A 14,148-nucleotide genomic window follows, 5' to 3' on the forward strand; every position below is an offset into this window, starting at 1 on the left:
GAAACATTGAAACCTGTAACTTGCTTCTTTGAATGATGCATGGATGGAGTTTAATTTGGTGTTGTATTGCCATCTAGTGGTCATTTACAAGACTTGCATGCTGCAATTGAAATGCAGGACTGGTGAGGGTTGTGAGTATGATGCTTGCTATTTATGTTTATTTTTGAAATATACTTCAACCAACCAAAATCAACCGTCCCTCTTGAGGCATTTGATTTTAATCATCTTTAAAGCCAAACAGAACATAAACGTTTTTGGGTCTGAGCAGCGAGTAAGCCCAGCAGGGCCGTAAAAGCATTTTGTGTGTAGGTGTGTGTATATATATATATATATATATACATACACACACACACACACACACGGTTATTTCATCCCTGCAAGCCTGTTTTGCAGGTTTCTCTGCTCTTCAGGGGATTTTATTCAAAAAATTAATATTTATTTAAAAAATTCATATTTATTCATAAAATCCCCTGAAGAGCAGAGAAACCTGCAAAACAGGCTTGCAGGAATGAAATAACCTCTGTATTTTTTTCTGACCTAACGTATATTCCGCTTTACCCCGGTATTGAGCACTGTATAACGGATAAACTACAGAAACCTTGACTATATATGTATATATATATATATATATATATATATATATATATATATATATATATATATATATATATATATATATATATATATATATATATATATATATATATATACGTTTGTTTTTTTAAGTTGACCAATTTTAAAGGCCTTTTGTTCAGTTTTAAATTAGTTAAATAACTCATGTAGTATGCTATAGTTTAAAACTGTGACATACTTGATCAAAGGGTAAAAACAAATAAACATTACATGTTTGGTATTTTTGTTTAGAGCTGACTTTGGTTGAGAGATTTAATCTAAAAAGTAATGAAGAACTTTGATGTCTGTCTGACTTTGGCATACTATAACTGCCAATGTATTGTACAACTGTGAAAGGCTTGGACATTAAAATGTTAAAACTTAACATGACACAAACCCTCTAAGGAAAATTCATATCTAATGAATTAACACAAGAAAAATGATGGCCAAAACTCGGCTAAACATTTACTAAAAGGACAAAAAAGGCAGCCTGTGTCCCCTGAGGATGAAATAACCCACATATGTGTCAACAGCATGTCAGCATGTCTGACACAAGTAAACCATAACATAATACAGGATCCTATCTGAGTATATTTAAAATATGTTTGTAAATAAATATACAGTTTGTGATTTTGTTGTCAATATTAAAGAGTTATGACACATTGGCTTAAAAGGACATTTCAAAATGGCACTCTTAGAAAAAAAGGTGCTGACCCTTTCTGTACAGAACCTACAGAATCCACTTCCTAGTCACTAGTATTATACATATTGAGTATTATACACAAGTATCCACTAGTGACTAGGACCTAGTGGATACTTGTGTATAATACTTTCTCCAACATGTCATTTACATTGCTCTATACTGCATGCAATTAGAATAATCCATGATGGTAAATATAGAGAACACACAAAGCCTCTATTACTACAATAGAACATATGGAAATTCAACAACCTGCTCTGTAATCATTTACATTTTTTTCCCAAAAGATTGCTGTATGCCTGCACAACACAAAACACTTTTCGCATATCAATATGTGGAGTAAAACTGTAAAACTGATTGCTTGAGTAAAGTATAAGAAACATGTTTTTACTATCTAATGCTGAGAATCACAGTGCCTGATATTATTTATTCCTGCATATTACTGTAAGTTATTGTTTATTATACAGTGCAGTCTGTGTTTATTGTATGTATTACTCATTGGCCGCAACTTTGAGTTTGCAAAGGTCACACGGAAACTTTGTTTATCCATCCGGCCCACTAGTCTTCCTGTTTAGATGGTTTCGTCAGAACTGTGTGGGTGTGATGTGCACTTTTATGTTGTCAAGTAGGTTTAGATCCTGTTAACTGAATTCAAATCAATTTGTACGCATGCAGTCATAATGTTCCACCTCATTTTGTTCTCAATGAAAAAATTAAAGTCAAACCTATTGTGCAATTTTATTTTATTCTTTTTTACACATGAATTGAAATTGAAATTATGTGCTGGGGGGGTGGGGGTGGGGGGGGGGGGGGCGATGTCAACACAGACTGAGGTTAACAGGTATTGTACCCTACGTCGTAAGATTGTGATTTAGAAAACCAGCGGTAGAACATGGATGGATGGATGGATTTTAAGTGTCAAACAGCGTGTGCAGCGTAAAAAAAATACACTTATTATTAGTGGGAGATGTACTGTACTATGAAGTTAAGTGAATTATATTTCTATAGCGCTTTTCTCTAGAGACTCGAAACGCTTTGCATTGTGACACCCATTATATATACCTTTAAAGTAAAGTGTCTTGCCCAAAGACACAACAGCAGTAACTAAGATGGCAGAAGCGGGAATCAAACCTGGAACCTTCAAGTTGCTGGTATGGGCGCTCTACCAACTGAGCCACTCAGCCAAATTGCATGTGCAATTGTTAACAAGTACAAAATATTCAAATGAGATGTTTGCGTATATACCGGCTGTCACCATGGAGATAGTCATCCACATCCATTGCTTCACGTGTTATGCTATGCACATTAAAAGTTAAAGTTAAAGTACCACTGATAGTCACACTGCATTTGACCCATCCCCTTGTTCCATCCCCTGGGAGGTGGGGGGAGCAGTGAGCAGCAGCGGTGGCCGCGCTCGGGAATCATTTTGGTGATTTAACCCCCAATTCCAACCCTTGATGCTGAGTGCCAAGCAGGGAGAGCTCTGTCACCTCTAAGCTTCAGCCTTGTGTCAGGGACCGTTAGTAGCAGCTGATCGGCTGATCTTAGGGATCGGGTGGGGCAGTAAGGCTGAAGGAGGTCGGAGAGATATGTTGGCGTGAGGTTGTTTAGACATTTAAAAACAAATAAAAGGAGTTTAAAGTTGATTCGGAAGCGCACAGGGAGCCAGTGAAGGGACGCTAATATAGGGGTGATGTGCTCACGTCTGCGGCAAAATACATCACTAAAGTCTCAATGGGCTTGTTTGGAGTAAGTTTTAATGAAAGCAAGATTGTTTTAGAAATATCTCCACCATGCCCACATGGTTTGAAATCAAATTTCCGGGACTTAAAAGGATCCCAAATGCCAAGGTAAGAAAAGTTGGTTTTGCATAATAGGGCCCCATTAAAACATTTATAAACTTGATATCCCCCCCCACCCCCGCCCAAACCTTAACAATCAACACCTCCTCCCCACACCCCTCATCCCTAAAACACAGTTTGAAAAAAAACAATCATTATTTTACTAAACAGAAATGCAAAAATGCAAAAATATCACTTATTTAAAAAATAATGTTGTTCATGAATACATATTCTTTGCAACGGGAGCATGCACGTCTGTGCGAGTGTATTATGAAGCCAGTCAACTTCAAGTAAAGTGCTGGCGATCCAGGAGACTGCCTAGGCTTTTAGCTCAGTAGTAGTACGCTGGCCTTTGACACCGGCACCGTGGGTTAGCACCCCGCTTGGTGCAGTAGGAAAAAAACAACGCAAAGAATGAGTACACGAGAGACTACACAATCGGTAGATGAAACCGAGCTGTTTGTGATTGACAGCTATGAACACCAATCATCAAAGGGTGTGCATTTCAATTTCTTACACAAACTTGTTATTACATATGTTGGCCAGAGGGGGCGCACTTCAAATTTGTACACACACTTGTTATTTCATATGTTGACCAGAGAGGGACCACTTTTAAAACCGACACACAGTCAGTATGAAAAACACCTCCTTTTTGGGACCACCCTAATTTTGATACATTCCACCACCAGGGGTGCAAATGAGATCTCTATTTTTTGTTTTTCGTAATGTGCTTACGGTGGAACAGGGGTTAGTGCGTGTGCCTCACAATACGAAGGTCCTGGGTTTGATCCTGGGCTCGGGATCTTTCTGTGAGGACATTGCATGTTCTCCCCGTGACTGCGTGGGTTCCCTCCGGGTACTCCGGCTTCCTCCCACCTCCAAAGACATGCACCTGGGGATAGGTTGATTGGCAACACTATATTGGCCCTACTGTGTGAATGTGAGTGTGAATGTTGTCTGTCTATCTGTGTTGGCCTTGTGATGAGGTGGGGACTTGTCAAGGGTGTACCCCGCCTTCCGCCCGAAGCAGCTGAGATAGGCTCCAGCACTCTCCGCGACCCCGAAAGGGACAAGTGGTAGAAAATGGATGGATGGATGGGTAATGTGCTTAAGGCCGATGACAAACGAGTCACGGACCACAGATGGCCCCTGCGCCGCACTTTGGTCAACCCAGCTGTAGAGGCTAACAGTTAATGGCCACTATAGTCTTAGTACCGGAGTGTATTTGTTCATCCTATGGTCACATATGGGACAAGGGTTGTCTTACGTCAGCACCAAAAGTCGTAAAATCACCTGTTCACCTGGTGGGTTTTTTCGGGGATGAATAGGGAAGTCCTTCTTTAACTGCCGTCTTGTTTTATCATACATTGCTGCCTTTGCACCTGTCAATGTTTACTTTTGCATGCACATTAAATCAACACAAAAATCCCGACTTTGGGGCAATGTTCACAGACGCTAGCATTTGGCTCTCTATTAGATGCAATGGTTTTCCGTATTGGGACCATGATTTCGGTCCTAACTTGTTCACCCGTCCTCAGGGCTGTGTACTTTCCCCCTGGCTCTTCTCCCTTTACACAAACTGCTGCACTTCCAGTCACCAGTCCATAAAGCTGCTCAAGTTTGCGGACGACACTACCCTCATCGGGCTCATCTCGGATGGCGATGAGTCCGCCTACAGGAGAGAGGTGGATCGGCTGGCGTCTTGGTGCAGCCTCAACAACCTGGAGCTGAACGCCCAGAAAACAGTGGAGATGATCATGGACTTCAGGAGAGTCACAGCCGCACCGTCCCCCCTCACCCTGATTGACTCTCCTACCCCCGTCTCCATTGTGGACTCCTTCCGTTTCTTGGGCACCACCATCACCCAGGACCTCAAGTGGGAGCCGACCATCAGCTCCCTCATCAAGAAGGCCCAGCAGAGGATGTACTTCCTGCGGCAGCTGAGGAAACTTAAGCCATCATCGAGTCCATCCTCACCTCCTCCATCACCGTGTGGTTCCCCGGCGCCACAGTCCAGGATAAGCATCGGCTGCAGCGCATCGTACATGCTGCTGAGAAGGTTATTGGCTGAAAGCTCCCATCCCTCCAGGACCTGTTCTCCTCCAGGACCAGGAGGCATGTGGGTCGGATCACAGCTGACTCTTCTCACCCTGGACACACACTATTCTCCCCTCTCCCCTGAGGCAGGAGACTACGCTCAATCCAGACCCACACCTCCCGCCACCTGAACAGTTTATTCCCCTCGGCCATCAGGCACATGAACAATAACAAGATCTGATAGCTCAGTTACAGCTCATTTTATTACCAAATCTGTGTTATATGTGTTTTATGCTGCACAATTGCACCAAGAAAAACCTGTTCTCAAACATAGGCAATAAAAACTATGCTGATTCTGATTCTGATTCTGATTCTTATGGAAGGCACTTTTCCCTTGTTGATGTCTCAAGAAGGGTAGAAATACAAGAAAACACACACACACACACACACACACAGACACACACAGACACACTTATTCATGTATTTGTTATCTTCTTGAGTCATCTGAAAATGCCTACCTCTTTAGGACCACCCTTTCCAGATATATAAAGATTTGTATTTACAACATTAATAATATATACATACTATGCAAATATAAAAAAGTAATCTTTTAGTACATATGTTATTTTTTTAAATGTTTGTTTGTTATTGGTTTTCAAGCTTCATTATTTACTTCAAGTTATTACAGTATGTCTCTATATACATATTTATTTATTTTTTTAAATACATTTTTGCCAAAGGGGGCGCATTTCAATTCTTTACACACACTTGTCATTACATATGTTGGCCAGTGGGGGAGCACTTTAAATTTTTACACACACTTGTTATTTCATATGTTGACCAGAGGGGGCGCACTTTTAAAACCGACACAAAATCCCTCCTTTTTGGGACCACCCTAATTTTGATGGATTTGAGACATTCTCTATTATGTGCAATGGTTTTCCGTGATGGGACCATGACTTCGGTCCTAACTTGTTCACCGGTCCTCATATGGACAGTACTTTTCCTTGTCGATGTCTCAAGAAGGGTAGAAATACAAGAACACACACACACACACCCACACACACACACACACTCACACACACACGCACACACACACACACATGCACACACACGCACGCACGCCATCTGGCCCAGATGTGAGCTGAAGCTTACTTAGTGCTATGGCGTCCGGGCGAGGACATAATGTATCATGGACCAGCATTGTTATTCTCTGAGTCACTAGTTCATGTAAAACCACACACACATATTGTGAAAGCAGTTTTTTTTGCACAAGGGGAACATAAATAACATGTTAACATTTAACTCCTGACATTGTTAGTCTGTCAGCCACAGCCACTTGCCCATGATACTAACACGCTTTAAATGTGATATGTCACTTCCTGTAACATACACCAAAGCATCAGTGTCCAATCGGGGGTACGAGCTTCTGGCAGCAGACATGTCATGTGGGCCATGCGGATTACATGCTTTAATCTGCCGGTCATGAAAATCCATGCACAGATGTAAGAGAAAAGGTATTGTGGAATAACAAATGAAGGGCTTGATGTTGGACCAAAGATGGAGAAGGACTGAATTAACGAGTATCAAGTGAGTGTTAGTCTGCTGCATGCTTGCTAGTGTTTGTGTTTATGCATATAAGAAAAAGAGTGTCACCATCACAGGATGTGGTGGCATGCATATTGTTCTGCTTGCAGACTTTTTACACTTGTCCATGTAGATTTTAAGGGAACATACTTTTTTTCATACTCAGCCTTCATCTTTAAAATGTATGAAGACAGGGACATAAAGAAGTCCACCTTTTAAGAGGCATTCATTTTAAAATATGCTTTTCCTGATTACTGAATTGTGGGAAGCCATGTGAGAAGAATGAAAGAAAATGAAAAAAAGGTTGGTTTGCTAAAAAAAAATCCCCTTTTCATCCTTCAAGAAACCGTTTGCTGCAAGTTTTGGTTTCACTTCACCCCACCCACCACATGAACTGTGCAGAACTTTAAGGTATGTTTTTTGGGTGTTTCAGAGAGACATAATGTTTTGAAAAATTTAAATCAAATAAGGCTTAAACAATTAATTTGTATATGCATATGAGAGCACAGTTTTGTTACAATTAAGTGAATGATTTGTTTATTTACAATTTTAATATGTATTATGATGTTTCAAACATGCACGAATGAGCACTGTTGCAGACAGTAATAAATCAGAAAGGGATGCAACAACCCTGTGTTTTAACTCTATGTTTTTACCCAACCTTCTGGCTACTTGGCCAAAATACATATAAAATACATATAGTCGAGGTTTCTGTGGTTTATTCGTTATACAGTGCTCAATACCGGGGTAGAGCGGAATATATGTTACAGGCTTGTAGGAATGAAATAGCCTCTGTGTTTTTTCCTGACCTAACGTATATAAAATACATATGCAGATAGAGAACCAATTGATCTAACGTGTCACTCTTGAAATACAAGAACAATTACAAAATTACATTCAGAGGTTGTGTTCAATCCTCACCTGTAGCATTTACCGCTAATCCAAAAACCAAATTATGATTAGGTTACGACAATCTTCATATGCTTGTGGTTTTCTCATCGGCATGCAGAAATGAATGAGCATGGGTGAACCAGCCAGCAGGAAGAAGCCGCCATGGCTTAAACTGGACATCCCCATTATTCAGCTGACACCCGATGAGACGCCTACTCATAAGGAGGTAAACTTGTAACCACCTGTGTCAGTATTGCAGTTTTTAGTCGTACTGGTAGTATTAATTTATATTAATGCAAGATTGGAGTTATCTTCAATAACTGGTGGAGGAGCAATGGCACATTAAAACATCTACTTTGCATAATAGAGAGTAATATGAAATGTGTATATCATTTTGTGTCTTTCTATTTATTTTGTTAACACATGGTTGTATTTATCATTAATAACTGGCAGGAGGGGCAATTGCAATAATAACATGAATTTACACAGCATGCCTGTGCCTGAACAGAATATTATGGACTTGGTGCATCATTGTGAGTCGTTCAACTTATTTTTAGAATAATAATAATAATAATAATAATCATTAACAACTGATAGGAGGAGCAATCGCATCAATTATATGACACGTCTACATTGCATGCCCCTGTGCATAATAGAGACAAATGTGCACTATGTACATGATTTTGAGTCGTTCTATTTATTTTGTAATTTACTGTATATTCTCATTTTTTATCATGACACATCTACATTGCATGCCTTTGCATGAAAGTAAAGAGCAATATAGACTATGTGCATGGTTGTGTATCATTCTATTTATTTCTACATCACAAGGTTGAAGTTATCATCAATAACTGGCTGGAGGAGCGATCACATACATTTTCTGACCAACTACGCTGCGTATGGCCCTGTAATGTGGACTAAACACATTATCCTGAGTTGGTCAATTGTTTAAGTGAATGCAAAGTTGCAGTTATAATCAATAACTGGTGGGGGAAGCAATTGCATTAATGATGTACAGTCGCGATCAAAAGTTTACATATACTTGTAAAGAACATAATGTCTTGGATGTCTTGAGTTTCCAATACTTTCTACAACTCTTATTTTTTGTGATACAATGACTGGAGCGCATACTTGTTGGTCACAAAACACATTCATGATCAGAGAACTTTCCTCCAGAAGGTCGTATCTTTGTCCATGTGATGTCAGATGAAACAACAGTTGAGCTGTTTGGCCACAATACCCAGCAAAATGTTTGGAGGAGAAAAGACGAGGCCTTTAATCCCAGGAACACCATACCTACCGTCAAGCATGGTGGTGGTAGTATTATGCTCTGGGCCTGTTTTGCTGCCAATGGAACTGGTGCTTTAAATGGGACAATGAAAAAGGAGGATTACCTCCAAATTCTTCAGGACAACCTAAAATCATCAGCCCGGAGGTTGGGTCTTGGGCGCAGTTGGGTGTTCCAACAGGACAATGACCCCAAACACACATCAAAAGTGGTAAAGGAATGGCTAAATCAGGCTAGGATTAATGTTTTAGAATGGCCTTCCCAAAGTCCGGACTTAAACAGGTGGAAAATGCTGAAGAAACAAGTCCATGTCAGAAAACCAACACATTTAGCTGAACTGCACCAATTTTGTCAAGAGGAGTGGTCAAAAACTCAACCAGAAGTTTGTGGATGGCTACCAAAAGCGCCTTATTGCAGTGAAACTTGCCAAGGGACATGTAACCAAATATTATCATTGCTGTATGTATACTTTTGATCCAGCAGATTTGGTCACATATTCAGTGGACCCATAATAAATTCATAAAAGAACCAAACTTCATGAATGTTTTTTGTGACCAACAAGTATGTGCTCCAATCACTCTATCACAAAAAAATAAGAGTTGTAGAAATCATTGGAAACTCAAGACAGCCGTGACATTATGTTCTTTACAAGTGTATGTAAACTTTTGATCACGACTGTATATGTCACACATCTACATTGCTGCATCCAGGAAAGCGTACTGCAAATGAGTCTGTAAACACAAGTCAAACTGACCTAATGTGTCAAGTGTGCCCAATCATAGTATGGGTTGCCAAGGGTGATAGCATCCTGTGAAAAAAGTATGATCTAGTCTAAACTATCTACTAATCTTAGCTTGTGTTTTGTTGCAGCCACTAAAACGCCAGCGCAGTGTCAGCATGCCAGGAGCAAACTCTCTGGCCTGCCAGGCTGCCTCAGAAACAAACTACCTCAGACCGCCGCCAGAGAGAGTGCCCTCCTTCCCACGGTGTAAGGGGTGAGACACACCCTCACACTACCAAACGAATGTGTCCTCCCCTGTTATTGTCCCCCATTTGCTGATCTTTGACAAAATGCCTTTGCCTGTTTTGCCTTCATTTCTCCACAGTCGTTGTTATTTCTTTCCCTTCTTTTTTCACATAGTGAGCACGGTGAGAAAAAAGTGCACTTTGAGCGAGTCAACACAGTTCCCCCGAAGGGTCAGAGGTGTCCTAGGAGGGTCCCCACTGTCCGGAGGCGGTCTTGCATCCCCAAAATACTGACTCGACGACGATCATCAATACCCAAACACATTTTCAGGCAAGTTAATGCCCAAATGGCTCTGTGTAAAAAGCACACGTGACTTATTTAGGAATGCATATTTCTATTGTGCAAGGTTGGTGCCGATTCTTCTTTTAAATCCCGATTAAAAAACTGCCAGCAGGTTGGATCACATTAATTAAATGACTCCCACGTTGTTGCACGTATGTGCCTGTGTAAACGGGAGTGGACTGTAGACTTTGATTTAGCGGATCATCTTTTGTTGGTCTCCTTATTTTTACTGTGCAAGCTGGTGGATGTCATCAATAACTGGTAGGAGGATTGATGACATATATGTTAATGAGATAGGCTCCAGCACCCCTTGCAACCCTGAAAGGGACAAGCGGTAGAAAATGGATGGATGGATGGATATTCATGTACTGTATGCTTGTGCATGAGCAAGCGCACTGTTTTATGTTAACTTGTGTGTATGACTGGGATTTATTATGTATTCCAGTAACACAAGGTGGACGTTATCATTAATAAATGGCGGCAGGTGCGATTGCATGTTATGTTATGTTATGTTATTTTCATTATTTATGAGCCCCCCAACCAACTGTAACATCAGCCTGGGGCGCATAGATCAGGGGTCCCCAAATTTTTGACTCGGGGGCCGCATTGGGTTAAAATTTTGCCGGGAGCCTGGCTGTTATATATATATATATATATATATATATATATATATATATATATATATATATATATATATATATATATATATATATATATATATATATATATATATATATATATATATATATATATGTACACACACACACGTTAGGTCAGGAAAAAACACAAGAGGCTGTATCATCCCTACAAGCCTGTTTTGCAGATTTCCCTGCTCGTGAGGGTATTTTAAAATTCCCTGAGAAACAGGCTTGTAGGGATGATATAGCTTCTTGTGTTGTTTCCTGACCTAACGTATATTCCGCTCTACCCCGATATTGAGCACTGTATAACGGATTAACCATAGATACTTGATATATATATATATATATATATATATATATATATATATATATATATATATATATATATATATATATATATATATATATATATATATATATATATATATATATATATACACAGTACATACATATGCATTTTTAGACAATATGATTTGCCTTATCGGCTAGGAGACACCGAGAGTAACAAGCGGTAGAAAATGGATTAAAAAGAACAAATTTTAAAAAATAATAATAAAAAAATATATATACTTTTTTTTTTTTTTCCTTTTTAACTTGGGACTTCCCGCGGGCCCGATTTTGGACGCTGGCGGGCCGGATCCGCAGTTTGGGGACCACTGGCATAGATTATATGACATCATGATGCCGCGCATCATGAGATATGTATATATATATATATATATATATATATATATATATATATATATATATATATATATATATATATATATATATATATATATATATATATATATATATATATATATATATATATATATTATGAAAATAGAGATTACCATTAAAGCCTGTGAGAGAAGCGATTGCATTAATTTTATTTCATGTCTATGTTACAGCGATTGTACAGTGGACTTTAACTTTGTGGATCATTTTGAGTCTTTCTTTATATTTGTATTATACAAGATGGAAATAGCCATTAATAATTTGTGAGAGGAGCGACTGCATTAGTTTTATGACATATCTATGATGCAGCGGACATCTGTCTGTGCGTGAGCGAGTGTACCGCGGACTTTAACTTTGTGGATTATTTTGAGTCTTACTATTTCTTTATATCATGCAAGATGAAGATGACCATTATTAATTTGTGGTAGGAGCGATCTCATTTGTTGTATGACATGTCTATGTTGCGGCCGACATCTGGGCTGTCATGTCTGTTCATGTTTTTGTTTTGGCCATGTGTTTGTTTTTTGGACTCTTTTTAGTTCCTGGTTGCACTTCCTTGTTTGTTCGTTTCCATAGCAACTCATTAGTTTACACCTGTCCTGTCATGCACCTGTTTCACGTTTTGAGTCACGCACCTGTTTTCACTGATCATGTCACTATTTAAATCTGTTTCTGTTGTTCGTCCTGGCGACCTTGCACTTTTTCATCCCTCTACTTCATGTCATGTTCACAGTTCTTTGCCAAGTAAGTTTTTGTTTATTAATGCCACAGTTTGTGTTTTTGTTTTATTGTTCATAGTTTCTGCCTTTGTGCAAGTTTTGTGTTTATACCCAAGTTTTGTATTTCCGCCTTTGTGCGCGCCTTTTGTTTATTCCTTTTTTATTGTTAAAATTAAACATGTATGCAAATTCACGACTGGCCCGCGCCAACTTTCCGTTGCCTTCCGGAGAAACAAGACCCAAGAACCAAGTCGTGACATGGGCGAGTGCAACGGGGACTTTGTGGATTATTTGAAATCTTTCTATTTATTTTTACATAATGGAGATTATTATAAATAACTTTTTTGGGGGGGGGGAGTAATTTCATTTGTTTTATGAAAAATCTAAGTTGCAGCGGACATGTACCAGTCCATGTGCCTAAACTTTGACTTTGTGGATTATTTTGAGTAAGGACCACCAATCAGTATCGGTAGATTTTTCTGAAACAGTATGTGATCGACCAATGTCGAATAATGCCCATTACAAAAGCCGACCCCTCTGGATAACACTATTTTTGGTTGCTCAGTTGACAGGCGGCTAGCAGCTAACTGTTTATGTGGTGACATTTGTCATATACAATTCTGACTTGTCATATACAATTCTGACTTTTATCACAATATTGCCAATTTTTTTGTTGTTCTTGTAAAATACTGCCATTTTTTGAGTAAAATGTAAAATTTTGCCAAGTAAAATTCCGATTAATATTACAATGTTGCCAACATTTCAAAGTTTTCTTATAAAATTGTGACTTTTGTCATAAAATTGCCAAAATGTTAAGCTTTTCTTGTAAAATTGTGACTGTTATTGAGTAGAATTCCAACTTTTATCATAATATTGCACAAATGTTCAGTTTTTCTTGTAACATTTGACCTGCGTTGCGTAAAATGACGAATTTTATTATAATAATAAGTTTTTCTGATCAAATTGTGAAATTGTGACCTTGCATCTAATGGAGAATGTCTCATTTGCACCCCTGGTGGTAAAATCTATCAAAATTCGGGTGGTCCCAAAAAGGAGGGATTTTTCAAATTGACTGTGTGTCGGTTTTAAAAGTGCTCCCCCCTGGTCAACATATGAAATAACAAGTGTGTGTAAGACATTGAAATGCGCCCCCTTTGGCCAAAATTAATTTCAAAAAATAAATAAATGTGTATATAGAGACATACTGTAATAACTTGAAGTAAATAATGAAGATTAAAAACCAATTACAAACAAAAAATTCTAAACACAATAAATTAACTAAAAGCTTACCTTTTTTATATTTGCACAGTAGGTATATATTATCAATGTTGTAAATACAAATCTTTATACATCTAGAAAGGGTGGTCCTAAAGATGTAGGCATTTTTCAGAGGTCTCAAGAAGGTAACAAATACAAGAATGTATGTATATCTGTGTGTATGTGTGTGTATGTGTGTGTGTGTGGGTGTGTGTGTGTGTGTGTGTGTCGGTGTGTGTGTGTGTGTGTGTGTCATGTCCAGGCAAGACTCTGTCCCCACCCACCTTTTTTCCTAATGTGTGTGATTCTCTCTTCCTCATTTGAATCTTCCTGTGTGCTGGAGTGCAGGAATGTTAGCAGTAGAAGCCATGTTTATACACACCCCTGCACAACGAGGCGCAGTGACACACACCGCCTTCATTCATAGTGTATGGCTGGGGTTCCGGAGAGAGACTTGACAAGGAACAGAGACACTTGGTCTTCTTTTGCCAGGAAGTTTGATCCTCTTTGGGTTAGTAACGGGAGGCCTGCCAAGCCGCTGACACA

At 39.1% G+C, this 14,148-nt stretch overlaps 1 protein-coding gene across 4 annotated transcripts in view; it reads left to right on the forward strand.

Annotated features, from left to right (window-relative positions):
- The first annotated feature begins 6,614 nt into the window (after positions 1-6,614).
- Positions 6,615-14,148, forward strand: part of rhbdf1b (rhomboid 5 homolog 1b (Drosophila)) — a 50,406-nt gene continuing 42,872 nt past the window's right edge. For 2 of the 4 annotated variants that reach the window (XM_062056230.1, XM_062056232.1), the window contains exons 1-5: positions 6,616-6,780; positions 7,121-7,188; positions 7,787-7,894; positions 9,827-9,951; positions 10,098-10,253. In XM_062056230.1, coding sequence (XP_061912214.1) covers positions 7,793-7,894; positions 9,827-9,951; positions 10,098-10,253 — 383 coding nt within the window. In that variant the 5' untranslated portion in view covers positions 6,616-6,780; positions 7,121-7,188; positions 7,787-7,792. Of the gene's footprint in view, positions 6,781-7,120; positions 7,189-7,786; positions 7,895-9,826; positions 9,952-10,097; positions 10,254-13,876 lie in introns of those variants that run through there. The other 2 variants (XM_062056231.1, XM_062056233.1) reach the window with 2 other exon arrangements.

The sequence above is a fragment of the Entelurus aequoreus genome, linkage group LG08 (assembly GCF_033978785.1).
Source record: "Entelurus aequoreus isolate RoL-2023_Sb linkage group LG08, RoL_Eaeq_v1.1, whole genome shotgun sequence".
NCBI lineage: Eukaryota > Metazoa > Chordata > Actinopteri > Syngnathiformes > Syngnathidae > Entelurus > Entelurus aequoreus.